We start from the raw sequence: 26,808 nt of genomic DNA on the forward strand, positions 1-26,808 counted from the left end.
TCCTTTAATTTGGTGCAGCGGGTGTGATTACATCAGCGTACATGTACAAACAGCAATAACATCTGTGTTCTGATCCTAAATGACTCTACACATGACTATACATTATACATACTGGTTCCAGAGCACAAAGCAAACTGACAATAATACTAATGAACAAGTGTTTTTTTAAGCACCTTCATTGATATTTGCAATAAATACATTCACAAAGTAAGTGTGGATGGAGGCAGGCGTGTTAGGACTTGGAGCAGAAAACTGGACAGGAAATGACGTGTAAACCTTATTTTGTCTTGAGAACAAGTTTATTAACATTTCAGATAAACCAGGTAGTATTTAAGTTTTGCTCTGAGGCGCTGCAGGTCTTTGGAAGCAGGACAGTGTATGTTTTTCATCCATAATACCCAGTTGAAGCTGCGCTTGAGACTACTAAGATTTTCACAGAGCTGCATTTGTTCCTGTTTATGCCTCAGTTTTTCAAAGACACTGCTCCAAGATAAACAAATAAAAACGGTTATAGAAAAATAATAAACTTCATTCATAACTCAAAAACATTCAATAGAAGGCTGTACATTTAACACACACAGACTGTTCGACCAGCTTTATAAAATCCTATTTTGCGATAAAAATAAAGCTCACTTAGACTGAGAAGACAAAAACATAAGCACTTGAATATTCAAGTATAATAATCAGACATACAACACATTCATCAGTGGAGCAATACCTCTGGTTTCTTCCGTGAGATATGAGAGAATCCATTGAAAACAAAAGGGTTGTGTCTTGTGTTTTTTGGGCTTGTGAGGTGTTTTTGTATTTCAATCAATGCCCCACTGTCTGTTGAATTTTATATAATTAAGAAACCTGGTTATTAAGCTGTCCGGGGTATTTCTCAAACCTCCTCTCTGCCTCCTCGCTGAACGCATCACCTGTAAAAAAATCAATAAAACTGTTTGAATAAGAGCCCGATTTGAGTTTAAGGTCTTGTTGCTTCTGTGTTTTTGAATGACACTCACCAACGTGGCAGTTATGCAGCCAGATTCGATGTCCGTCATATTTGCAGTTACACTTCATGGCGTTGTTTGTGAAGTCGCTCTCGGCCACTTCGTGATTTGGATTGATCACAATCTGAAGAGGAGAGAATACAGACATTAAAAAAGAGGTTGGAGGAAGTATTCAGCTCCTTTATTTAAGTATAAGCAGCAGAATTTTCTGGGGAAACGAAGCCACACACGCTCACCTGCAGGATGTAGTTTCCAGGTTTGACGTCTGTGATGTCGATCCACTGGCAGTCGATGTCGTGGCGGTACAAATCCCAGCAGCCCACAGTGATGCCCTGATCGCCAAAGTTGGCACACTCATACCGCTTCGAAACACCTGAGGGGCAAAAAGATTCATTGAGTTTAGAGCTGCAACAAATAAACGATTAGTTTTGTAACAATTTCAGTTAATCAGCAACTATTTTCATGATCGATTTTAGTTATACTCTTTAGAACAAAGACAAAAGTCTCCAGATCTTTAAATATGAAAAAGATTTGGTTACTTTACTCCTTTATGATAGTAAACTGAATATTTTTAAATGTGAACAAAAAACAACAAAGGTAAGGAAGCACCGATCACCAAGCAACTAATCGATTGATCAAGAACATAATCTACAATGACAACTGAGCTCAGATGGTTTCTTAAAATAGTCACCCACACTTTCTGCAACTTCTGCAATCTGCAACATGACAGACTACAGCCTTCTAAAAGAATACTCAGACTCACCCTCCTGACAGTCTGTGTCCTCCAGACAGAAACTGGCTTTGTGTCCTTCTGCCACTTTGGTGCCGTTGGAGTTCAGCAGATCATAGTGGGTGAAAATGTCCATGCTGTGGTAGTGGCTGTAGAATACAGAGAAAATATTGTCAAAAGGTTGTTAAATATGAGAATATCCTCCAGTAAACAGTGTCCTGGAACTTAAACTTACCCGTGACAGGCGTGCCAGACCCACGAGTGCCGCCCGGCCTTCGGCTTGAAGTCAGCGCGGCCGATGTTGTGGATCTGAGAGGAGAAGCGGAGCAGGCGTCGGTGTCCGTAGGGCCAGTTGGCCTTGGCTGCAGATTTGGACAGGCAGTCCTCCTCGGCTGCACAGTAGAGCATGTGCAGAGGTCGATCCTCGATGTAAACCGTCTGCTGGACCATAGGGGCGTTCAGGACCAGGTCAGAGGCCGCTGAGGGTAAAATAGATGAGGTGATGAAGTCTTTATTCTCATAGTATTACACAGCAAGGTCACTAAGTTTGCAAGAACAAGGGAGACGTTGTCTTTTTGGAATTGAATGATAAAAACTTGTCAGTTTGAAATAAAATAAAATATTTGAAAACTGAAACTGCATTTTTGGTGTTTTGTAAACCCACATGAAAAGTTCTTTGTGTCCATGCCTGGAAATAAAAGACAATCAATCAATAAAAATGTCCCTGTTGTTGTCACTCACTGTCAGAACAGATGATTCCCGCTGCAAACTTTGCTGCAGACTTCTGGCAGCTGACAGTTTTGTGATGCTGGCACTGACTCAGAGACATCTCGCTCCCTGTGCACTTCACCCCGCTAATCACCATGTCCGTCACATTGCTGCTGTCCCAGTACCACGTTTCCTTTAATCAGGGTTAGACGACAGCAAAAAAAGAAACATCCAAACAAAGGAATGCATCGATCAGGGAATAATCATTGAAACATGGAGCTGCAGAGAGATCAGTATGAAGCTGCTGAGAAACAGATGTCGATGACTCATGTTTGGCAGCTTGCTGAGGACACAGTGTGATGCTGAGTTTATGATCACTGGAGGACGATAACAAAGTGCAGACACTGAGGGTTTCAATAACGTGATTACTTTCTGGAAGGCTTGTCAGTTCCACGCTCGTATAAATTGAATTAAAGATCGATTATGATTTATCTTTGTTAAGTATTTTGGATCATGTTGCTCTGGTATGCAGCTTTTAAAATCCTTCTAAATATCAGCGACTGTTTAACTTCAATAAAAAGTAGCGGTAATCAAAGGTTGAAACTCCCCTTTAAAGGAAACCTCCATAATAACACTCCTATAGTCATCATTTAGAGATGTTTCGGGTGTAATTTTGTCATGAAGACTATCAAGTTTGCATGTTTTCATGTGCCCACTTTCCCTCACCCTACCTACCAATTTTCTTCTACTTCAGTCAGTGATTTACTACATTTACAAGAAGCCACAGAACAACAAAGTCAGCCTTGCCCTGAGACTGTGGTATGTTTTGTTCCGTGGGTGTCAGTACACTAAAATCCAAGAAGCTCTTTACCAAAGTAAGAGTCTTGAAGATACATCTATTTATATAAAACTTGTTTATTGTGCAGGAAATACTGTTTATACCTCATATTTATGAATGAAAAAATCCAAATAGGCCATTGAACACATCACAAATAACATTATTTGTATTTCAATGTTGCTTTAAACTGTAAAAAGTATAATAATTTGCTTCAGGTTGTCACTGTAAATCATTTAAATCATTTTAAATGTAGTAATCTTTGTCACAAAGCTCAGTAATACTGAATCATATTTACTCATCTTTAAATGTCAGTTACAATAGTTTACGGAAGTGATAACGTATAGTGAGCAGGTTGTTTACGCGGAATCGAACCCCGACAGAGTGAGCAGGACCCCCTTCTTGTCACTATCCACTACACATTTTCCCGCTTATTACACGGCTACCTACTCACAAAAATAATGATTTGACACAACTAAAAATTATTATCTTTCCGTTTTCCGAGTAAAAATAGTCCGTGAGAGCTGCGTCCATAGCACCGGTTAACTCTGTAGCCTTCTTAAAATTAGCTGACCGAGCTAACTTTTACTGCTTTCTCTCTGCTGTTTTTGTCTCTCTTCTTTTTTTCCCCTCTGTAAAAAAAGCCGACATCAAATTTACCGGACTTCTTTCGGCGGATTGATATGACTACAGTTAGAGCTCAGGATTGTGTAATTAGAGCCAAATCCCTAGCAACAGTCTGTTCTTCATAGCAACGGTCGGTTATTGACAAATAGCAGACCTTGGAGACAGAATCAAGTATTTGACACAGCCGTGTAAATATTTATATTGAAATGTTCTTCTCATAACCATTGATGTGATATTGTGACAGACCTTCTTAACATTCTGTGTGGGCTGTCTTTCCCTTGTCAGGAGAGAATCAGAAAGTGTCCCACTTGTGTGTGTGTGTGTGTGTGTGTGTGTGTGTCTCTCTCTCTCCCTCACTTTCTTTAGTTAAAGACATGTGTGGTCCTCTCCTCTTTGTCCTTCCCTTCAGCCAGGCTTTGACAATATGTATGATGCTCCAAATTTGTTGCCTCCAAGTCTTTCTGTGTACATTTCAATTGTTTATATTAACGTTTAAATGTATTCATTTTAATTTCCTTCCTTTTCTGTATCTAAATCTCTTCAGGAAAACCCCAAATATCACAACTGGTCTTATTGCTTACTTAAAATCAAGCTCGTCATATGTTTTATTTTGAAATGATAATTTACTGTCATGCCAATAAATCTGTCATTCAGTTGTTTTTAAAACATTTATATCTCATCATGACAACAAATCTCTTCATAATAATCTTTGGTCCTATACTTACAGTGATGGCATGCATGGAGTAGCCGAGCCCTAGCTGCCTGCAAGCCACCATGGCTTCCTTTGTGGTCCAGCCTGTGCTGCACACTGTGCCCCACTTGGACCCAACCTGAACCTCCACCCGGCCCTCATAATTGGTCCGGCCGCCCACTATCCGGATCTGCAGAAACGTCCTGCTGGGAGTCAGTGAAGGGACACACTTCCTGTCCTGTCTCGCAACTGTCTGAGCTCAAACTAACATCGTTCACACACAGTCCTGCGGCGGTGGAGTGCGTGCTGTCGGAGCTGCAGTTTGGTTAGACTTTTCTAGATGTGGAAAATGTCTACATGGTTTCCAGATGAGGTCACCACTTGGCTTTAGTGGTGAGAGGAGTTTTTTTTTTTAGTTTGATTAGAAACTTCATGTGTGTCTGCTTTGGTCTGCCCACAGAGAAGAGACCAAAAACAGTGTCATGTTTCTCCATGAAGGAAAAGAACCACAGACTCCATATGCAACTAATAATGTACTGTCAGACATAAATACATGCACGTCGAGTATATTCCACAAATACATGCAAGCTTTTTTTACACCTCAAGTTCCCCAGCACTCAGGTGAACTCTTTAGCTGCTGTTGCTGATCCAGACATGTGATTTCATGACACTGAACACACTCTGGATGCAGCTGCCAGAGGAATTAGATTCATTATCTCAGAAACAGACAACCACCTGGAATTCTTTATCCATTTCAGTATCTGGAGTTCACTGAGCTACAATCCTGAGGGGGACAGAGTGTCGCTGATGAGACAGAGTATGGAGAGACTTCAAGATTTCGTGCCAGTTTCTAGACTAGAGGGGACAAGACGATAAAAAAATGGGTGTAAAATCAGGGAAAGAAAGAATGGAAAATGATCACAGGCCAATGTTAATCCTCTACTGATGCTTGGGTAAGAGTTTCTATGGATCCATCCTTCCCTGTCTCAGCAGTTTAAACTAATTTTAATTTAATGAAGTAACATATTTGTTGATAAAAATGTTCAACAAGGGCGTCGGTTTAGCTCAGCGGTTTAATTGGTAAATATGCACAGAGGCTATAGCCCTTGATGTGGCGGCCCCGGGTTTCACTTTCACCCTCGACCCCTTGCCACGTGTCATCCCACATCCTCTCTTCCAACGCTATGCACTGTCACACAACAAGTAGAAGATGCTACAAGGACATGACGGCAACTTTAGATGCTTAGATATCAACCCAACCGACCACCTCTTGGATGAATTTTAAAGGAATGTTTGTAGCATAAATCTGCCACCACAAATCCGCAGACGCTGAATTACTGTTTAAATTTTTCATGGACAAGATCCCAGTGGAACATTTCCAGCACCTGGATAAATCATGCTCTTGTGAGCCACATTTGCTACACTGTAAAGAAACAGCTCAACTAAGTCCGCTCATTTTGGGCCATTTTTGAGACCTGATTTTCCAAAAACATGCAACAAATTCCAATTATTAAAGCAGGAAGAGTTTAATATAAATCTAATTCTTTACTTGGGTGTCAGGAGATATCTGAGAGGGTCACGAGGTCAAACAAAATCAAGAACTGAAAAAATGTTTGCTTTACTCAATTTCACCCTGAACCTTCTTCCTTTGAAATACTGGATATGTCAACGTCTCAAGGCCTATAAATATCTTTCAAATGAAACAATGCCAAAAACTTTCAAGTTGAACTGCTCATATATTATGTCCACACAAAGGGAAAAAACCCTGGTGCTCAGGGTAGGGTAACTGAAGGAGTCACAAACCAAAACGGTTGGGAGATACGATCTTAAAGCACCAGAACAAATACAAATAAAACTTGATTTTGGAGGATGATTTTAAAAAATGTGTTCTCGTGACAGTACATTATAGTTGCATATGTCAAATATACCAGAAAGCAGCTCCGTTCTGCTGCAGAGCGTTTGTCTTCAGGGGTGTTAATAACCTACTTTCAGGCCCTGGTTAGCGTAGTTCAAGCCCAGCTGCCTGCAGGCCACCATGGCCTCCTTGGTGGTCCAGGTCTCTCCACAGATCAGACCCCAGCTCTGCGTGCCGTTGGAGTCTGAGCTCAGGACCTCCACACGGCCCTCGTAACGGGTCCGTCCGCCTGTGAGTCGGATCTGTGTGAGGCCGAGGTGTTAGAGAGCAAAGAGCAGGGCAGAGATACACAAGGACTGGGCTGGATGAAGACTGGATGAAGCTGTGGTCTAAATGAATAAAGGTGACGCTGTTAGCATCATCTTAACTATCTTTCAGATGAACTTGAGCCCTCGCAGAGTTTTTATGCCACACAGCCCGGCCTCTATGTGTATCTCCAGGAAAACAAGGATGAGTATTATCTGGTAAAATACAAACTGCACAACCAGAAATACTCTGTGTTAAAAGGAAATCACTGCTGTCACAAAAAAAGCTTGCCTTTTAAAGCAATCAACTAATTCAGAAAGCACTCAGGAAGTGACAAATGATGGTACTATTTTTCTGTGACAGCATTGAAAGATTATTGGTTCAGTAAAAGTGAACAATTTATGTGAGTATCAGCTCTAAATCTCTCCTAGAGCAGCAAAGCACTAAATTAATGGATAATTTTGATTATAAAATTACCCATTTTCCAAGTTATTTGTTTTGCTACTTCTATAAACACAGAGCAAAGTGAAATAAATCTGATGCAGTTAACTTTTCAGAAGTAATCAACAACATTTCCTGCCCTGGCTGATGCAAAAAATAGTAGAAAAACAGTACAATTACTTTAACTTTGTCATTTGTCCTCAAGTTTAAAGCACATTTATGAAGATGAAACATTCCAGTAAGAAGGTTCAGGTCTGACCGTGTTCTCCAGCCCCATGTAGGGCACGTTGCAGCGCACAGCCGCGTCCTCCATGTGCTGACAGTCCTCTGATGTGGTGTTTTTAAACGGGCAGTTCCAGATGGACTTCTCCTGGCCGAGACACTTCACCTCGTTCATGTAGATCGGACCCATCCCTGGACAGACACACAGACAAACAGACCGATATATAGTCACATAGACAGACAGCGTCTTAAACTTTAAAGAAGGTCAACTTTTGAGTGGAAAAGATAAAATTTGGATGGTTTTAGCCTAAGTTTGAAGTGAGGTTATTCGATCAGATTAAAAGGATCCATGTCAGTTCAGGCTGGCTTTTTGTTGTGGGCTCTTAAGCAAGAAATTAATACTGCAAATTGTTCTAGATAACCAGGGAGAAGAAATCAAAGACACTGGGTTTTTCTGTTAACAAACTTTATCTTTTTTGCCCTGCAAATATTACATGATTGTAGAATCTTTCAAGGACTGGATGCAAGTGGAATCTCTGTCCTCTAGATGCCCAGGATGTACGCTATATTTGCTGTTTGATGTGTTGAAATGTATGTGCCATTTATTCAGATCTCAGTTGCTCCGATGGTAAACTTTCACGTTTCCATGCAGAATTGGATGCCAACTCAACCACAGCTCACTTTCTAACCTGAGGCATGTTTGCTGAGCGTGCATGTCCTCTGTCAGCGACACCCTGCTTTACTTTCCCCCTCTGAACTCTCACTCCATCACTACGAGTCAGAGCACCATGAGGTGATTTTAACACGGGATATCTCTGAAAGGAATTCCTTCAGTGGCGCTTGTTTCCGACTTTGGTGACATTCAGGAATGTTTCTTGGACTCAATCGACCAGGTGGTGGTCTGACATCTATGTGAGCACAGAGCAGAACTGCTGCTGCTGCTGCCTCAAAGTCTCCTCCATGGACTTCCTCTGCGGTAGGAATCAGAATGTACACAGACGAGAGCAGACATCCCCACCCAGCGCTTCGGAGAAATGCCCTTCAAAAGACTGCTTGTTTCTTCTTCGGTGGAATTTCAGGGCAGTTTACCTAAAAGCTACGTGCTCAACTCCATGTTCTTGAAAGAAACACACACAAATAAATATTTGAATATTTAACTGGCACTTTTATTCTGAGTGACATGACAGCACTCGTGCAAAACACTTAGTTTTGTTTGGTTGGAGATGAATTACTCACAGAGATGTTTCTCCACATGTGTTACAGCCTTCCTCCTGTGTCAACCTTACTCTGGGTCCTAAAGTGCTCTTTTTTTCTTCACACAGCACTAGGTAAGGGACAATGTATAGTGAGCAGGTTATAGTGGAATGGAACCCCGACAGGGTGGGCAGGACCCTGAAGGGCAAGACAACATTTTCTTTGTTCCCCTCTGTAAACAAACCAACGTCAAATAAATCTGACTTCTTCTGGCGGATTGACATGATTACAGTGTGTCCTCCAGATTGTGTCATTTAGCCGCATCCCTAGCAATGGTCTGTTCTTCATAGCAACAGTCTGCTATGGAGAAATAGCAGACCTCCAAATGCCATAATTAGCCAGAATCAAGTATTTACCACAGCCGTGTAGTAATCTTTATTTATTCGAAACAATCAGCTCAAGTGAGCTCTAGATTGGTATAAAATGGGAGTGCACAACATCAGAAATTGTCTGCACTTTGGATTTATTATCTGTTCTCAGAGTTGTCTAATTTCTGTTATGTAACATAAAGTTAATATAAAAAGAACGCCTGCTTTCCTAATGTTTCCTAATGTTGTAATTCGTCTTTAATTGATTTATTGTCTCTTTCCTTATTTCTCCTAAAGAATGAGAGACTATTGTCAGCAGCAAACATTGTCTATGGGAAGATATATTTAATTTATTTAATGTTTATTTGTAAAGGGACAAGTGTAAAGCAAGTAAACCAATGCCACATTACAGCATATATAGCCTTGGCTAATATGCAATGCCTAGATAGGCCTTTAAAATACATAAAGTCAACGACAAAGAGACAACACAAAACAGACTCAACCATTAAAACAGATATAACAATACAGGCTACAAAATATCCTACCATAAAACCATCCAACAAACGATGAGTTCAAGGACTTTCCTCCAAATGAAGCACCTCTGACTTGAGTGTTTCATTTGAGCTGAAAGTTTGTTCAGCATAAATCAAATCAGTTACTCATGAAGACTCTCTACACACAGCTGCTCCAAACCTTCAAACCCTCCCCGGCTGCTTTCATCCTTCAGGGAGGAATTTTTGAGTCAGTTCAGCTTTTCTGCCAAATTTAAATACAGTTTTCAGCCAACCGAGGAAATTAATATGGAAAACATGTGTGATATGCTGATTTTTTCATTGTTTTAAAAGTTCCTCTTATTGTGTTTCTTCTGTTCTTATTTTGTTTTTTAGTAGTTTTTAACAATGTTAAATGACTCTGAGTACCATGAAAAGCGCTATATAAATAAAATGTATTATTATTATTATCATTAAGTGTGTGTGAGTCCAGAGAAGACAAAAAAACAACATGGACAATAATCCAACTGCCCATGCAGTTAGTGACGCGTTTTCTATCACCCAGCAGTGATTGGTCTGCCAGAGAGGGTAGACGGAGCTAAGCAGCTGCTTTTCTGAGTAAACAGTAATCTACTATGGCTGAATAAACAAAGAAAAGATGGATGACTACAGATACAGCTTCAGAAATAAGTGAAAATCCAAAGAAAAAGGAACAAATTTGACGCTCAGATGAAGCAAACAGACTGAAAAGGAAAGCCACCGTTAGTGAGGAAAATCAAGAGTTACAACCGGAGCCAACTGTGGACGTCACACATGCAACTGGATACCTGGGACGTGTGCTCCGGCAATTACCGTTTATAGCCATAGGTGCCTCCAAAGAGAATAAACTAAGACTTCCGAGATTACCACTTTAAAAGCAAAAAAACTCACCATAAAGCCTTGTTTTTTTACAATATCATTAACACAATTCTGTAAGTTTATCAGTTCTTTCACACTCCGGGTATCAAACAGTTTGGTATGAAGTATTTTGGTTCCAATCATCTGCTGATTTACTGACACTCATGTGGAGGCCAGGTGTGTTCTCACACAAGATGAACCTTTAAAACTGAACGCCTCATATTCACATGAAATGTTCCATACCATTGCTGGAACAACACAGATGGTTCTCTGTTCTGAAATAAGGCCTGACAGACGCTTAGGAGTCAAATATGCACCTTAAAAAAGAGCTTAGAACTGTGTGGGAGAATTATTGTCAGGAATGTAGTGCTTACATTTACTCTAAGATACTCTAAGATTTGTGTATTATTGTAGCAGCTTTATCAGAAAATGAACAACACCAGTTTGCTGTGGTGGTTGACAGATGGTTTTTACAGAAAACGTCCTTCCTTTCACATCTTTTAGTCTCTGTGGCTTTCCTTTCGTAGTGTGAAGCATTCCTTCACTTATTAAAATAAGCTTCACATAAGGATTCTGTGAAGGAATGTGGACTCGTTGAGGGCAGATCATCAGCTCTCTGGGGTGAAGAGATGACCTCAGAGATAAAAGAGGCTGCAGATAAACGACTGATGACTGATGTCCCGCCTGAAGACAGATACAAACACATTCCGCCTCTGGTGACGAGTTTAGGGGGATTTAAACTTTGAGTGGGCGAGGGCCAGAATTTTCAGGGCTTTCAGGGTAACCAGTTGAATTACTGACAACTTCCTCTTCCATGTGTTGGTTATTGTTTACAGTGTAACGACTTGAGACTCTGTTTTAAGAGATAATAAAAAGACATACAGGTTCGAAGATTTATTTTCAGACAGCGAGCTCCACATATTTTGCTCTCCACGCAGATGCAACCAAAGCCTGCTTTGAAAACTGACTTTATTAGAGGTAAGCTAAACTGGAAACATATCTATCATTGCAGGATGAACCCATTAGAACCTCACAGGTGGTGTTCCCTCTTCAAACGTTTTATTGACTACTTCTACTGGCTACTATTTGTACTTTTTCTCTGGACTTCTGTCTCATGTTATAAAGCATGTTTACCCTCAATAAAAATGGCCCTAATTAATGTTTTATTTAATTCATAATATTTATCATAATAAAAACCAACCATTTCAACTTTGTTATCTGCTGGCACAAACCAATTCATGTTTTTCCCTGACCTTGTCCCAGGCGGCCTCCGGTGAGAGCCTCTTTAGCGCTGCCAAAGCCGAGCTCCCTGCAGACGACGCTGGCTGACGGCAGGTTCCAGCGATCATCACACACGGTTCCCCACTCGTTGTCTTTCAGCACCTCCACCCGACCCTCGCCCAGCCTGGCTCCGCCCTTCAGCCTCACGTTGCTCTAGAAACCAAGCAGAAACATAAAACAGTAAATTAACCCGGCTATTACACGGCCTACTATGGGCTTTGAAGTTTTTATAGCTGTGTAAGCTGTGTATGTATTGTGGGAAATTAAGCATCCTTGATTTAGTCTACTCGCACGCCTAAAAAATACCAAGACAACTAAGAATTTTGTTCAGAAATTGGACCTTTATAGGGCATTAAAAGGTTTTTCTGGAGCTGTTAAAGTTATTCAAGCGTTTAGAATGTGACCAAAGATCCTTATTTAGATCATGTGACAAAAGCTGAGTAAGTGGGTTTAAGAAAAATAAATGCTTTACCGAAATCTTAAGTTTCTTTTTCGAGCCACTGTTCTGCATGAACTGTGGCCCCGGCATGCAGCTGACCACAGCAGCCATGCCACCATGGCAGGTGGACGTGGCGTTTGGCTTGCTGAACTCCAGGGGGCAGGCAGCCAGGTGGATCTCTGTGCCCGTACACGCCACAGAGTGCACGTGGAAGTAGTTCTTCTGACGCTCCAAATACAACCTGGAGGGAGCAGAGAGAGGGGCAAGGACGGGACAGGATTAGCTGTGTTTCAAATCCAAATTATACACTAAATCTAAACAGTATTCACTTTACATTTTACTCATTATCATTGTATACCTTTAAAGAAGTTAATATAGAAAAACATCAACATACTTGCTCTACTTTGAGTCAACTTTAATGTGTCACGTCTCGTGTGAGATAACAAACTTAAAACCTGCTTAGAATCAGTCCGTATTATGGACTTAAGATATTCAAAGAGTAACGCCTTCATGATCCAAAGTATACAGTGACAAAAGTTTTTCAATACGCTTACAACTTAAACAACAAAGAAACAGGACATTAAAACCTGCACTCTCATTAATTTATGTTATGGTAAGAATAATATCTTTATATTTGCACAAACTATCACAGGAACTGTCATAAATATAAAACATGTAAGAAATTTACACTTGTCAGGGGCCGGGGTTTGATCATGGATAACAACAGTAAATCTGTGTCCAGCAAAGTATTCAATCACTTGTATATGTGTACATTTAACAAGCGTACAATTAGAAGCATTCTAAATATGCTACAGTACTTCTTTTGCAAGAGTTAGAGGGTACTATTGACACCTATCTCATGCCTTACGCTGTAGCCAGATGTTTAGCTTAGCATAAAGGTTGGAAACAGGAGGAAACAGCTAGCTAGGCGCTGTCCAAGTTAAAAGAAATGCCTCAAACTCCTCATATTTGACATTATTATCTTTGTTTAATTTGTGTACATGAATGTAAAACTGTTCCTTTCTTTTAACTTTTCCACTGCAAATGGCTCATTGACATAAAAAATGAATACATTTGGAGCAATTTTTTTCTTATCCATCACCTTACAAACTTTTTAACCAAGAGAGGCTTTTATTCTGAAAATCCTGAACATTCTTCCAGCCACATGTGCAGGACAGGTGCTCATACTGACAGGGATGGATGTGGCTCAGAGAGTCCTCCTTTTCTGTTCTTTGGAACACTATTTGGACGTTCTTATCAGGTTACATGACATTTGTTTGTGGGGATTTTGGATGCAGCATGTGTGTGGGTCTTTCCAAACAGCTTGATTTTACCCACTGAACAGTTCATCCTCAGATTACCTTTTGCCAGGGCTGCTCTGTTTAGACTTAGAGTTAGCTTTAGCTTTGGATGTCGGCCTGCAAGGTAAACACGTGTTAGACTGCACAGTTAGGGGGAAGAAGACAACGTGACAAAGTGAAGATTCATAGCGACAAGAGTTACACGATGAACTATAATTATACTGTTTTAAAAGATGTGTCTCTTTCAACACAGTTTACTTGGATATATTGCATGCTATATTAAGACATATATTTGTTGAAAGTGACACATCCTTTACAAAAACTGGAATTAAACACAATTAAAATGATTAAATATTAAGACATTTATTACTTTGGCATGTTTCATTAACAGAGGCTCATATACACAGCATGGCCAAAAGTATGTGGACACTGAATTTTCATACTGTATTTGAGGTACTGGCAATTTTGCCTTTATTAGATAGGACAGCTGCAAAGAGACAGGAAATATGGGGAGAATAGAGCGGGGAATGACATGCTGTACCCTCTGTACATGGGGCACCTGCTCTACCCACTGAGCAGTGTAATTTTGGTTCGCGGCTGTTTTTCATAGATTGGAAAAGACATCTTATTTCCAACTTACAGAAATCGATGCTTAATTTTAAAGAAATTTTGTTGCTAAAGTTTGGAAGGTGGGGTCGTGAGGACATGTTTTCATCCAACATATAAATATAGGTGGAAGGTTTGGGTGTCCACATACCTTTGGCTGATACGTGTAAAGCATGATTATTAACACGTTTGTTAGTACTAACTTTGCTATTGTTCTACTGTTCCAATGTGAACCTCAAGTTAGCACATTGGTTAGTTTGATGCATGGCATTGCTTTTTGTTCGAATGGGATGCAAATAAAAGATAAAAGTTGTTGTTGGAGTTAAAGCAGGAATTTGCTTCGTACTAACACACACCAACAACAATCTATGTTCGTGGGTTCATCAACTTTTTCAGTGCAGGTCTTTGAAAGATTTCAAAATATCACTCAGGGAGAAAAATAGCTCAGATATTTTGTTACTCCGGTCCTGTTTCCTTAAAAAAGCACGCCATGGTTGGGAATGGGATTTCCAGCTGTTGCATTAGAAGAACATGAAGCCCCAGTCACTGACACAGCACAGATTGACAACACCCATCCAACCAAAAAGGGCCTTGAAAACAAGCTTAATTGTAAAAAGCTCAATTAACTTTTCTAGTTACAAATGATTTCTGCATTAGATGTAGAAGTTTGACATTTGAGAAATACTTATAGCATTGATTGGATCAGGATTGACAGTCTGTGCTATGTCAGAAGAAAAGTGTACCAAAGACAAAACTACAGAAAACCCCCACACAAGGCAAGGATATAAAATACAAACTACAACCCATTCACATGCTGCACATCATAATAAGATGATATTAGAGAGAGGGGAAGTGGTAATCCAACTATAAACCAAGAGCTAACAGTTATTGTCTGCTCCAACAGGAAACCCACTGTCAGAACCGCAGCAAACAGAGAGCAGGCGGAGGTGGACGGTGGGTTCTCTCTGCGACAGTGTACCTTCCACCAGCTGAAACATTAACCTTTGGCCTGGAGACCTTCTCAGCAGCTCGCTTTTTCAGACGTCTGCAACAGTGAGACAGCCAGATTCCATCACACACAGGGGAGAGACTACATGCAAACATACACTGGCTGCTCATGTATACTCACACAAACACACACGGTCGTCTCTGGGCTGCACACATACACGACTTTCAGGTGAGGTACAGGAGGGTCAGAGGTGAATAACATTTTTGGCATTCCACAAGTCTTCTCTATATTATGTTACAGACTTCAGGTCACCGATGGACAGGAACAATTAAAAAGGAATCCCAACTATTCAGAATTTAAAGGCCATTTTAGTCTCATTCAGCTGCTATAACATCTAATTATCAGTCGCAGCAGATCATTGGTAACCGGCTAACTGTTTAAATGAGGATTTTACAGGAACACATAGTCTTATTTGCTGTCAATCAACATACCAATAGGCTGGGGTATCATGTACTAAATTAACTTCTAAGCAGGCCTGGAATTTTACAATTTTAGGGGCAACCTGGCTGTAGGTGTTAGGTCAATTTTTCAGGGCACAAAGGCCAAATTCCAGCGAATAAAACGGATTTAAAGGATTTTAATTGTCACGCTAGCTAGCAAGCATAGGCTAAATTTATGTTTATAAGCATTTAAGTTACATTGCTTAGGCTGTAATAATTGTTAGTAATGTAACACGTTTTAGGCCACAGACTACGCTAACTCTTGGATGTTGCAATGCATAAAAATACAGGAAATGTTTAGTTGTTTGCTAATTGTGAACTTTGATTGGTAAAGAAAGGAAAGAGGCAAAGGAGAAATCTGCTAAATCTGCTCAGGGCATCGAAGCTACTGTGGCTGCAGGTCATATCATTATTTGAGGGTCACGGCGAACATGGCCTCAATGGATTCCCTGGCCCCTGTGAAATTCCTGCCCTGGTTGATACCCCTGTTTGCATGATCTTGTAGCGACATTTTAGCATCACTGTTGGCTCATTCATCCTTAAGGAAAATGATGCTGTTAAGACTTAAATAAAGAGTTGTCTGTGTTATTTATTGGTTATGATGCTTTAGTGTTTAGGTTTGACCCCAATGAAGAAAGAGAAATCAATGACATGGTTTGATTTGCTTTAAAGTTAGTCTGGGATGTTAGTTTTGAGGCTGTTATTGAGGCTCCTCACAGATTACACTGGTTAGTTAGTTAGTAGTACATATTACATTAAGGCTTCATTAGCTGCTACTAGCAAAAAAGACTCTCCAGAATCTCTGATCGAGCTTTTGGTTCTTGAGTTGCATTGTGGGTAATGTAGGTTTGTATGCCAGTTTTTGACGTGAAAGAAGAATGGAATATAAAATTATGATATTTCTGGCTCAGCTGCATCTATTTTTTCTGCAGGAAACTTTGCTTTTTAAGTCTCTTATAGGAGCTAAAAGACGTTTTTATTCTGATGTAGTGAGACAATAGTGAAAAGCTGCTCCTCAGCCCCTAACACACTTGTACATTCCAAACCAAAGAGACTACAGACGACACAGAACAACCCTAAACCCGGACTATTCCCTGGAGCCTCAGCCTTCACACACACTTGAGAGAAAACACACATTTCCCCTCGTACTACTGTGAACCATCTGCAGGGGATGAATAAGTCGCCTTCTGCTGGAGTGCAGCCAGGAATGTGTGCAGTCATACTGGAAGAACAAACTGGGAAAAGAGAGTGGGGGTCTGAGAGTCCACTGTCTTCACATGCCACAGCGGGGTCTGTTGGAGCTGGAGTCGGTGTAGTTTTAGTGTTAACAGGCATTAAGTGATGTAACTGGACTATAAAGCGTTTGATGCTGTCCAATTTTCCAAGACGCCTCTGTGCATGGATTTATACCACATGGAATAATCCAATTAATGAAAATGGTTTTCATCTGCTTTGTAAACAACTTGCAGTGCATGGTAGCTTAGAAGAAGGTTTAAAGGCTTCAACTGACAATAATTTATTTTCAAGGCTGCAAATAACAAATAATCATTGAATCAATTAAGTGATAAGCAGTGACTTGCTTGGTGAGCAAATAAAGCGATGTCTGGCTAATCGACTTTATTGCCAACAAATGTTCGGTCGAGAATTGTTGCAGATGTGAAAACACATGTGACACTAAAAACTTTGGTGAGTACTTTTCTATCTCTGCAGACAATCAATAATCACTTCAATCAACTTCCTCTACAAAGTCATAAGCCGAGACTGGGAACATCAAACATGTCACCCTACTTGGGCACAAAAACACAGCACAGCTGTTTTGTCTGTGGAAAAACGAAACAACTTCAGAAAGAGGAAACAGAAGAGAACAATCAGACGCTCATCCAGATGCTTTAATGTCTGTCATGTGTTTTGTTGTCAAGCGACAGTTGTGACAGATGTTTGGGAAAAGTCTTCACTCAGTCCCTCTCATATCCCACAGTAAACAGCAGTTCCCATAATGTCCACTCTCTACCAAACAATGACTGAGATCATGCTTGTGGTTCGGTCAAAGTGTTGCCACTTTGCTTTACAGACTTCAACCACGGGAATGTTAAACAGTCTGCAGCACACATCCCATAATGAGTGAATGAGAAAGTTACAGACACTTTGCTCAGTGGCTTAATGAACTGTTGGCAGTAGCTTAATGTTTGACACACAGCAGGGACCAGGGTCTAACTAAAGCTCAGGGGACTTAAGTTTACCCGGCAGAAGATCCCTATTCGGGGTAGTACTTTGCAAAACTTCAGGAATTGAATGGTGATTTGCAGTGCTGACCATTTAACTTCAATCCCTCTTTTAAAGAAATCTGCAGTGTGTACTAGTATGTTTGTTTTTTAACATTGTGCTTTGACAGATAAATGGAGTAAATACCAACATCAGATCAACTAACAACAAAGTCAAGGCCCTATTGAGCACTAATGCTGTGTTTGTTGCTTTATATGCACTCTCCTTTTTGTAAAGTCGAGTGCAAATTGAGGCGTAAAAACAAACGTCATAACACAGACGACAACAGGCTGAAGGAGTACGAAGACATCTTCGTTTAAAAGAGTTCTTTTGACTAAAAGTTGCGCTGAAACACAACTAAAGCTGAAATAAGCTAGTGAAACTAGTAATGACCCCACTCTCGCATCTGTTTGTTAAATAAGATGCTACAACTAGCACCTGGTCAGTTAAGCTAAACATTAGGACCTGAAACAGAAGGAAACTGCTAGCCTGGCTCTGTTCAGAGACAACATCAACCTACCAGGAGAAAGAAGAAGACAGACTTTATCCCTGATGGGAAATTCTATTTTTTCACTCTGCTTTTACAAACATGCTACACAAACATAGGCCCAAAAAACACACATGCATAAACAGGACACTATGAACATGCATTGATGGAGAGATGTCAGAGTGAGGGGGCTGCACATGGACATGTGCCCTGAGCCGTTGGGGGACTCGGTGCCTTGCTCAAGGACACCTTGTCAGTGCCCAGGAAAGGAACTGGCACCTCTCAAGCTACCAGCTCCAATTCCATGTCTGGTCCGTAACGGGACTTGAATCTGCCACCCTCCAGTTCCCAAGCCAGGTCCCTACAGAGTGAGCTTTGGGGAGGTTATAGGCAAGGCTAGAACTTTTCCCACTGTTTTCAATTCTTATGCTAAGATAAGCTAACCGGCTACTGGATTCACTTCCTAATTTATTTCACAGACATGAGAGGGGTATCAATCTTCTCATCTTACGCTCAGCGAATAAAGAAAAATGATTGTTTTACCATGATGTCAAACCACACCTTTAAGAGGCCACTTAGAAAAGCTGCTGTCTGTTTCCACTTAATGAGAGAATATAGATTTATCTTTTTTTAATTCACACTGTTTTCGTGCCAGGCTTCCTCCACAGGAAATGGTTCATCAATCAAAAAGCTGCTTCTCTCATCTTTGATTGTCTTTCTTATAAACGATTGCAGACTGGCTTACACATGCCATTCTCAACTGACAACTTAAATGACTTCTGCATCCTGGAGTACCTATTTTTCTCAGCCACTTGTTTAAAAAGCTTCAGTTCCACCAGAATACATTTTAAATGGCTGACGTAAAGCACTCACTTATAGAAGTTCTTGTTGACTTTCCTCTCATGTGGGAATCCCAGCATGCCGCAGACCACACGTGTGTTTTTGATTGTCCAGCCATGGTCGCAGATCTGCGCCCAGCCGTCTTTGTATTTCACCTCCACCACGCCCTCCGTGATGGGCAGCTTCTTTTTGGCCATGGCGACCACGGGCCGGAGTCGCACCTCCTCTATCCTGTTCTCATTGACCTGAGCCTGTTCAGAGACAATCAGTCAATTAAAGACTTAATATGTGTTAAAACATCTTTCTTCCTTTATATCTTTTACTTTCAATGTCTTTTAGTAAATACTGATGTTTAAAAACTTAATACAGATGGGAGAAAATCATCATGGTTGTTTTCCTAAAAAGGATCCTACTATGATATCCAGGTACAGACATGTATGCTCACATATGCACGTTTCTTTCAGACTCTTGAATGAGAGGAACAGACTGAGCAGTGAGTCACCGCTATCCGAGTGGAGTTTTAGGTCAAATGCTCTCACTAGCAGCTCATAAGTGGTGAACGTGACTATCTGTGATCGCCATCGTTGCAGTGAGTCACTTCCGCTCAGTTTTATTTGGAAAGAAATTTGCTGCGGTCTGGAGGCCACATTTGACTGAGGCTGGCTCTCAGCTACAGGCAGACAGAGGGAGAGTATCTGAAAATCTGCACACTTACTCTAGTGAAAACGTTTTCCCATAATATCCTTCTGTGTAACAGAGACAACTTATCCAGTCATACAAACTGTTTGCAGTGGTCTGAGGAGACAAGTCCCCGGTCTAACCTTGTTCACCTCGGACCGGTCAGTTACACAAACAGACATCAACCAGGACAAATGGAAAAATGGCGACCAGCTTCAAGCAGCTCTGCTGGTATCCGGCCCTTAAAGGGTTTCCTTGGACTTAAATTAAAGTCTCCCCCAGCTTTAAAGCTTTATTTACCCAGGGAGGGTTTAGTGAGAACACTTCATTCCCACCTACAAGTACGTGAATACAAACACTCTGAATAATTCCTCTGGAGGTGGGGGAAGCGGATTAAATGTTCTAACTATTTAAAACATGTTTGTTTGTTGTCTTCGGTGTTGTTAATCCTTTAAGATTTCCTCATATTACTCGACTCTCACTAAGAGTTCTGCTGAATTCTGCAGAGAATTTCTGAACTAATGACTCAGAGGTCATGACCCTGCTCTTCACTGAGACTCCACAAACAATCCAAACTTAAGCTGCCCTCTGTTATGGAAGGTGTCGAATTTACTGACACCCTGCATCACCTCAGGACAATACACTGGAGAAGCTGCTGCTTTTAACACGTTCCAACACATGGCATTTAGAGTACGGCTTATCAATACCATGTGTGTGGCAGCTACAAGTGGAGTTGCACTGAGGCGTTGAATGTCTTCCATGTGTCTTTAAACATATAGTCTATAGGCTGGGGAGGAGTGGCTGTTAGTTTGTTTATGGGCTTGTAACTGCTTCTTAATGAACTCTTGAGCTGCAAAATTACAAAATCTCTTTAAATGTATTTCTGGGACTTACGTCTATAACATTCGAGTCCACAAAGCCAGGAATCCTCTCGTCTTTGCACACGACTCCAGCATCCTCGTCATGAGTGCAGTCACTGTTGCCCCAGCCGCGAGACCTGCACAACTCAATGCTCTTCTCACCCCCGCTACACAGCACGTTGTCCAGCCAGATTTTCCCTGGACAGGCAGCAGACTGTCAGTGTGGCTCCAGCACACTCCCAGGCCTGCAGAGAGTAATCAGTCCAGGCCTGGAAGTGACACTTGGTGGCTTGTAACACTGGTGCTCTGGGAACTTATGAGCAAGTTCTCCAGGGTTGCCCTCACTTAAGACAAAAGACTGGATAAAAGAATTAGCTTAAAAGCTAAAATGTAATAGTAGTCCAATATGCTTAAAATGATTCTTTAAGGTGTGATAGTCACCAAACTCTGACCAACATTGTCAGAGACACGTTGATAACATGGCTTAAATCATTATTATAATACTCATCCCTTAAGTATTTGTTGTAACCCACTTGGATTACAGGCTGCTTTGGGAATGCTACCTACAACTGGCAGAGTTTAGACAGTTTAAATATGACTTGACACACATTATTCAGGAATGATTTCAGAATGATTTCTTTTCAAACAGCATGAATATTAATATGACAGAGCAGACAGTATATATATATATCTGATGAACTAACTGAGGTCACTCTTACCTAGGCCCTTGCCGTACTTAGCGCTGTGGGTCCATGCTGTGGCTGAGACGAAGCCCAGCTGGCGACAGAGCACGTTGGCGTTTGTTATTGAGAAGTCGTCATCACAGATGGTTCCCCACTCTCCCTTGTAGAAAAGCTCTATCCGACCCTCGTTGTGTTTCCGTGGGTATCCAGCCAGTCTGACCTTTAGTCGCTCGGTCTGGGGCTGGGAGGACGGGGAGGGTGTGGGTGCCGGCGTGGCTGTGCTTGATGGTGTGGTCTGGGCTAAACAGCAGGGTAACCACAACCCAAACACAAGGCTGAATGCTAACCTGTGTCTGGACTTCTCCATTATTTCAGCTGCAGATGAAGAAAAGAAAGACGGTAAGAATATAAATCTAAGGACATGTGTTTAAATGAGAAGACTGATTTTCTATGAATCCAAAACCAGAGATAGCACCAATTCAGTTAGATTTTAGAAGTCCTTTTACATGATGAGCAACATGTGGCCAAGTCTGCTGTGTATGTAATAGAAAATATGACATGGACAGCAGGGAAAATTGAGCTATTCTATTAATATCAGACAAAGCCACACTAGTTTAACCCATGTTTATGCTAGTTTGACAGGCTCCTGGCTTGTAACACTACTTGCAACAATCTTTTCACCTGACTCTCAGAAGTAGTAGCACAGAGTGTATTTAACCATCCATCCATTATCTATACCGCTTATCCTGTTCAAGGTGACAGGGGGCTGGAGCCTGTCCCAGCTGTCATTGGGCGAGAGGCAGGGAACACCCTGGACTGATCGCCTGTCAGTCACAGGGCTGACACATATACCCCTTTCCCACCAAAATTAGCACATTGACGCAGGTTTTTCAGGCCCGGGAAGACTCGCTTATAAATGTCTCTTATGATTGTCTCTTTTCCCATTGCCAGTGGAGTATACTGCGTTCAGTCTCTTTTCTGCTGCGTCATCATCTGACGTCACAAACACGGCTGAAACAGGGTTAGTAAACAGTGGAGATGTTACAGTGGTTAGGTCTTTATTGTATCTATTACTCATTCAGGCTATTAATCAAACTTGGCTCCAACAATTTTTGAACGATGTTCGAGCGCTGCTCGGACGGAGACGGGCGGAATTTGTAGCTGAGATGACGAGGAGCCGCAGAAGTTACAGACGGAGCCTAGCATCGCACCGGAAAGGGGGCGGAGGTTAGCGTGTCAACACAGATTTTGTGTTCCCATCAATGCCGATCAGAGCAGAGGTGAATATTACCCAGGCCGGGTCTGAATGTCGATTGTAACCTTTCCCACTAAGCGGGTGTTAGTGGGTTTTTTGACCAATGGGAAAGGGGCTATAGAGACAGACAACCTTTCACGCTCACATTTACACCTGAGGGCAATTTTAGAGTCACCAATGAACCTAACGAGCATTCTTTGGACCGTGGGAGGATGCAGGCCTACCCGGAGAGAACCCACGCATGCAGAGAGAACATGCAAACTCCACACAGAACGGCCCCCTACTCCAAAACCGGGATTTGAACCAGGAACCTTCTAGCTGTGAGGCAACAGCGCTAACCACTGCCCTTTATTTAACCAATCACTCACTATTCCTTTACAACAGAATGGACATGGATTATATGCAAAACCCTCCCAAACAAATGTCTAAAATATATGTTCAACCAGGACTCTGTTTATTGCTGTGATAATACCAGAGGGAGGACTTTGAACAACCCAAGTTCTCATCTAGTTGCCCCCTTCTTTTCTGCTCAACTACACTGTTGGTTGGTCCAAATGGCAACCTGGTCAGCCCTATAGTGCACCATAAATAACTGTATGAATGTTTCTCATATATAGCTGAACCTAAAACCAAGAGTCTTCACACAAAGGAGCTGAAAATAAGCTCAGCATATGGAGGCAGGATTGATGTAACAGTGTGGAGCTGCTCCGGCAGTTTGATTCAAACCATCTGGTCGGTGTTTACTTGACTCTGATGTGGGGAAGAGTAACAGGGAACATTGAAAATGTGTGGGCCTCAATGACCACATGATGAGGCCTGAAGACAAAGGACACATTAATGTTTATTTTCATTAAATTAACACCTCGACATTATGTTTATCCCTTTTCACAGCTTATCTGTGGAGTTCCTCTGCTAATGTTGAGTTTTACAGGAGCATACGTCACTATGTTCTCCTGGGTGAACATTCATTCATACTTCTTGGTACAGCAGGCCACTTTTTCCTCACAAAATGTTCACTCTGCTCTCTAAAACCTTCCTGTACAGCTCTGGTAGGCACTGTATGCTAACATAGGCCTGCTATTGATACCTTGACAGCTACACGCCTTCTTTGCTTTAAGAGAGTGGGGGGTTGTTCCTCCAGAGACACAAATACAGTAGTGTGATGTGTTTGTGCAGAAACCACAAACTAAAGGTGCACTTTCCAAAACATGTCTGAGACTGACTGAGTCGTCTGAGTCCATTTTCACGGCGTATGGAAGGACACACACTAAGCTTTAGTCAGCAGGGGCCTTTAAAGGCAAAGCCACCATGTCTGAACTGAAGCAATGTGCTACCTTGTTTGTGTGTGTGTCTTAAAGCTATTTTTTATTATATATTTTTCTGCTTTTAACATCTTTTTGATAGTAGAGATAACAAAGAAACCTTGGGGAATGAGGGGCTTAATAAATAATAATAAGTACATACTGTGCATCTTAGGCCGTCATCCCTCCAAGGTATACACAGTCCACAAATCTCTCACTTCAAACCAAACTTAGCTGGGCCAAAAACACCCTGTACCAGTCTCTTCTAAACTCACAGTGATATGTCTGATTTACAGTAAACCTCCTTATCTTACATCTGATAGCGGAGAAACAACGTAGGGTTATTCTGTTGGCATCTTAGTGTGTTAAGAAAAATCGACCCAGTCTCACAAAACGCAACTAAAACATCCGTCATCCATTGAGTCATCCTTCATAAAAGCATCTTATACGTCGCTTGATGATGGTTGGTGATGAGTGAAGAATAACTGATTTGAGGGTCCCTTAATGTTTGGTGGTATAGTGTTTTCTTATTCCTTCACAGAACCGGCCAAACTAGACATCATAAAACAAGGTATTTCCATCTGCTGAAATGCATTTTGGTTCTGTTTGTCGCTGAAAAAGCCGCAAAGCACCTAACACAAATTTAAACAATAAGACAGGAAGAACTTAGAACTTACAATATGGGCAATAAGAGTTTATTCTCCATCAGCTAAAGCAGGGGAAAGACGAGGATGCATCTATATGATGTTCTGATACAGATACCAGTATTGGGATTGCTTCTCATACAGCCTACAATCAGGTCTTGGTGAGTATATCAGACTATGCAATGATCTAATACGATACTGTTTTAGCCCTGAAATAAACCACCTTGTTTCACCTGAAATCAAATCTTATTTGCTTCTCCAAAACATTGGCTGACACCATGGATGTGTTATGGCTGCTATTGGCTACTACTTGACAATGGCAAACAACAACAGTGCAATGCTAGCCATGAGTTTGACAGTAGTCAGAGCAAGAAAAATGCCATGAATTTGCTAATATTTAACACTTTTATACTGCAATTTCATGTAAAATACTTTGATGAGGATCATTCTATTGTAACGGGTAGAGATGGTGTTCAAAACTATGAAAATAAGATGATATCATGAAAGGGATAGCTGGGATATCTAAGTCCTTTAAAACCACTACCGGCACCTAACTCAAATAACGAGAGGGCAATTATCCAATTAAATGAAATATATTACCAACAGAATATAAAGTGTCATTTCATGGTTGGTTACAATCTCATTAGGCAACAGAATAACAAGTATATGCTTTTAAACAATTGCCAGAATTTACAGTATGTGTCATTCAAATCTTAACACAAACTAAACCCCCCTCTCTCTCTCATACACATTTTGAGCTGTTCCTCTTCCCCTCTCCCCTCAGCAGGGGCTCTCCATACCAATGTGCTCATGGATCAGGTCTTGTGAAAAGCTCAAATCAACCAGGCAGCAGTTCAGCAGTCAGTCCTATCCTGAGACTCTGCATTGCATGCACTAAAGCACACTGAATCAGTTTGCTAATTACTACCAGAGGTCTGTGCCTTGCTGTGTTTCGGTAGACTGAGAAAGGCTGGGAGTGAAAGCCCCCTGCATGGACAACAGGAAAAGATTTTCGTGCCTTTCTGCAGCATGTTGATGACCTCAGAGGAACTTTGTGAAACTTTATATGTAAACTAGTCAACATGAGCATGGGCCACATCAAAGGAAGTAGATGGAAAAACTGCAATATGGAAGGACACTGTCCTTATAAGATAAGAAGCAAATATGTAGATCAGGTACAAAGAAAGTTACTCAAAATGGAAAAAGGACAGTTGGCAAAAATTTCCTAGAAAGTCTAAGAAAGCAAAATAAGGGTTTGTTGGCTTTCTCCTAATTGTTAAGTACAAACAGTCCAAACTATACCACAGGGATGTAATCTTTTCCAAAATCAGCAGAGGAATTTAACAGCACCACTTTCTAATGAGGGACCCCAAAAGCAATTACAGGCACAACTTTCTGGCTGCTGTTCATCCTCTTCCAGCAGGACATTTGCTGTGTGTTTTTAACTCTCGGATATTAGAAATCAGCCTTCAATGGATTGCCTTACTGCTGGACTGAGCATCTAACTGGGATTTATTAATACTTTATACACTTTGATTAACAAAAAGAAACATCACTAAGAGCAACCTGAATGTTTGGTGTATATCTGCTCAATGAAGCATTAGTAAATAATTGTTATCATAACCACAGCTCATTAATCTCTTATTAGAAAGATGGACCATTTAAACTAAATTCATTAAGTGTTTCTATAATCACACTAGATATTTGGCAGCAGGGATTCCTGTAAATACACCTCATTTTCCCAAGTCAGTATTTGACTTTTGGAACACATTTCAACATTCCTCACATTTTTTCATCAGCAGTATTCAGCATCCTAAAAGTGAAAGTGCTTGCTTTACTGGAGAAGAATATGCCTCATTTTGCCCTGAAGAGTAATCCAAGCATTAGCGACATACAATAAAGGGTATGTACTTTAACATTGAGATAAGAAAATGCATGTTGTTTGTTACTTTGTTATTACAAATTACTGGCTTTTACTTTTAAAATACGGCCGAATTACTTTGAAAAAAAAAGAAACTTACGTTTCCACCGTGCATTGCTCTTCATATCTGAAATACAAACTTGAAGTATTAACGAATCTGCCTTACCTTATGTGTCCAGTATGAGGAGGTTATAACGGTTCCAGTGGAGAGAGGGGGGAGCTGGGTCTCAAATTTTGGTGGTCCAAGAGTTTGTAAAATGAACCCCAAAGGATGCATAAATATCCCAATACGGCTGCTAATTCATCTTCCTCTTTAAACGCGGGTCCAATTTGCGGGGCAGTGGTCCACCAAGCAGCCAATTACTCCTTTCAGCGTTATTGTCTGTAAATTGCCAGCTGTGCAGCCCTCACTGAGGAGGCGGAGGAGGAGGGTGTAGGGCA

General features: G+C 41.1%; 1 protein-coding gene across 3 annotated transcripts; it reads right to left on the reverse strand.

Annotated features, from left to right (window-relative positions):
* loxl3b (lysyl oxidase-like 3b) lies at window positions 1-26,712 on the reverse strand. Of its 3 annotated transcripts, XM_069661228.1 has the most exons (15): window positions 26,534-26,712; window positions 21,283-21,621; window positions 20,598-20,761; window positions 19,059-19,276; window positions 12,114-12,321; window positions 11,614-11,794; window positions 7,448-7,602; window positions 6,573-6,743; window positions 4,621-4,776; window positions 2,467-2,626; window positions 1,961-2,204; window positions 1,759-1,874; window positions 1,232-1,368; window positions 1,008-1,119; window positions 1-920 (listed from the first exon to the last, which is right to left on the reverse strand). In XM_069661228.1, exons 2-15 carry the CDS (start codon window positions 21,611-21,613, stop codon window positions 847-849), a joined length of 2,427 nt encoding a protein of 808 aa, XP_069517329.1. In that variant the 5' UTR covers window positions 21,614-21,621; window positions 26,534-26,712; the 3' UTR covers window positions 1-846. The 3 variants fall into 3 exon arrangements, with proteins under 3 accessions (XP_069517329.1, XP_069517327.1, XP_069517328.1); XM_069661226.1 differs by lacking the exon at window positions 4,621-4,776; XM_069661227.1 differs by lacking the exons at window positions 4,621-4,776; window positions 6,573-6,743; window positions 7,448-7,602; ... (4 more) ...; window positions 21,283-21,621; window positions 26,534-26,712 and adding an exon at window positions 4,253-4,612.
* Between the last annotated feature and the right edge of the window lie 96 nt (window positions 26,713-26,808).

Source organism: Semicossyphus pulcher, unplaced genomic scaffold (assembly GCF_022749685.1).
Source record: "Semicossyphus pulcher isolate SPU_LCO1_2020_fin unplaced genomic scaffold, fSemPul1.0.p SCAF_14, whole genome shotgun sequence".
Lineage (NCBI taxonomy): Eukaryota > Metazoa > Chordata > Actinopteri > Labriformes > Labridae > Semicossyphus > Semicossyphus pulcher.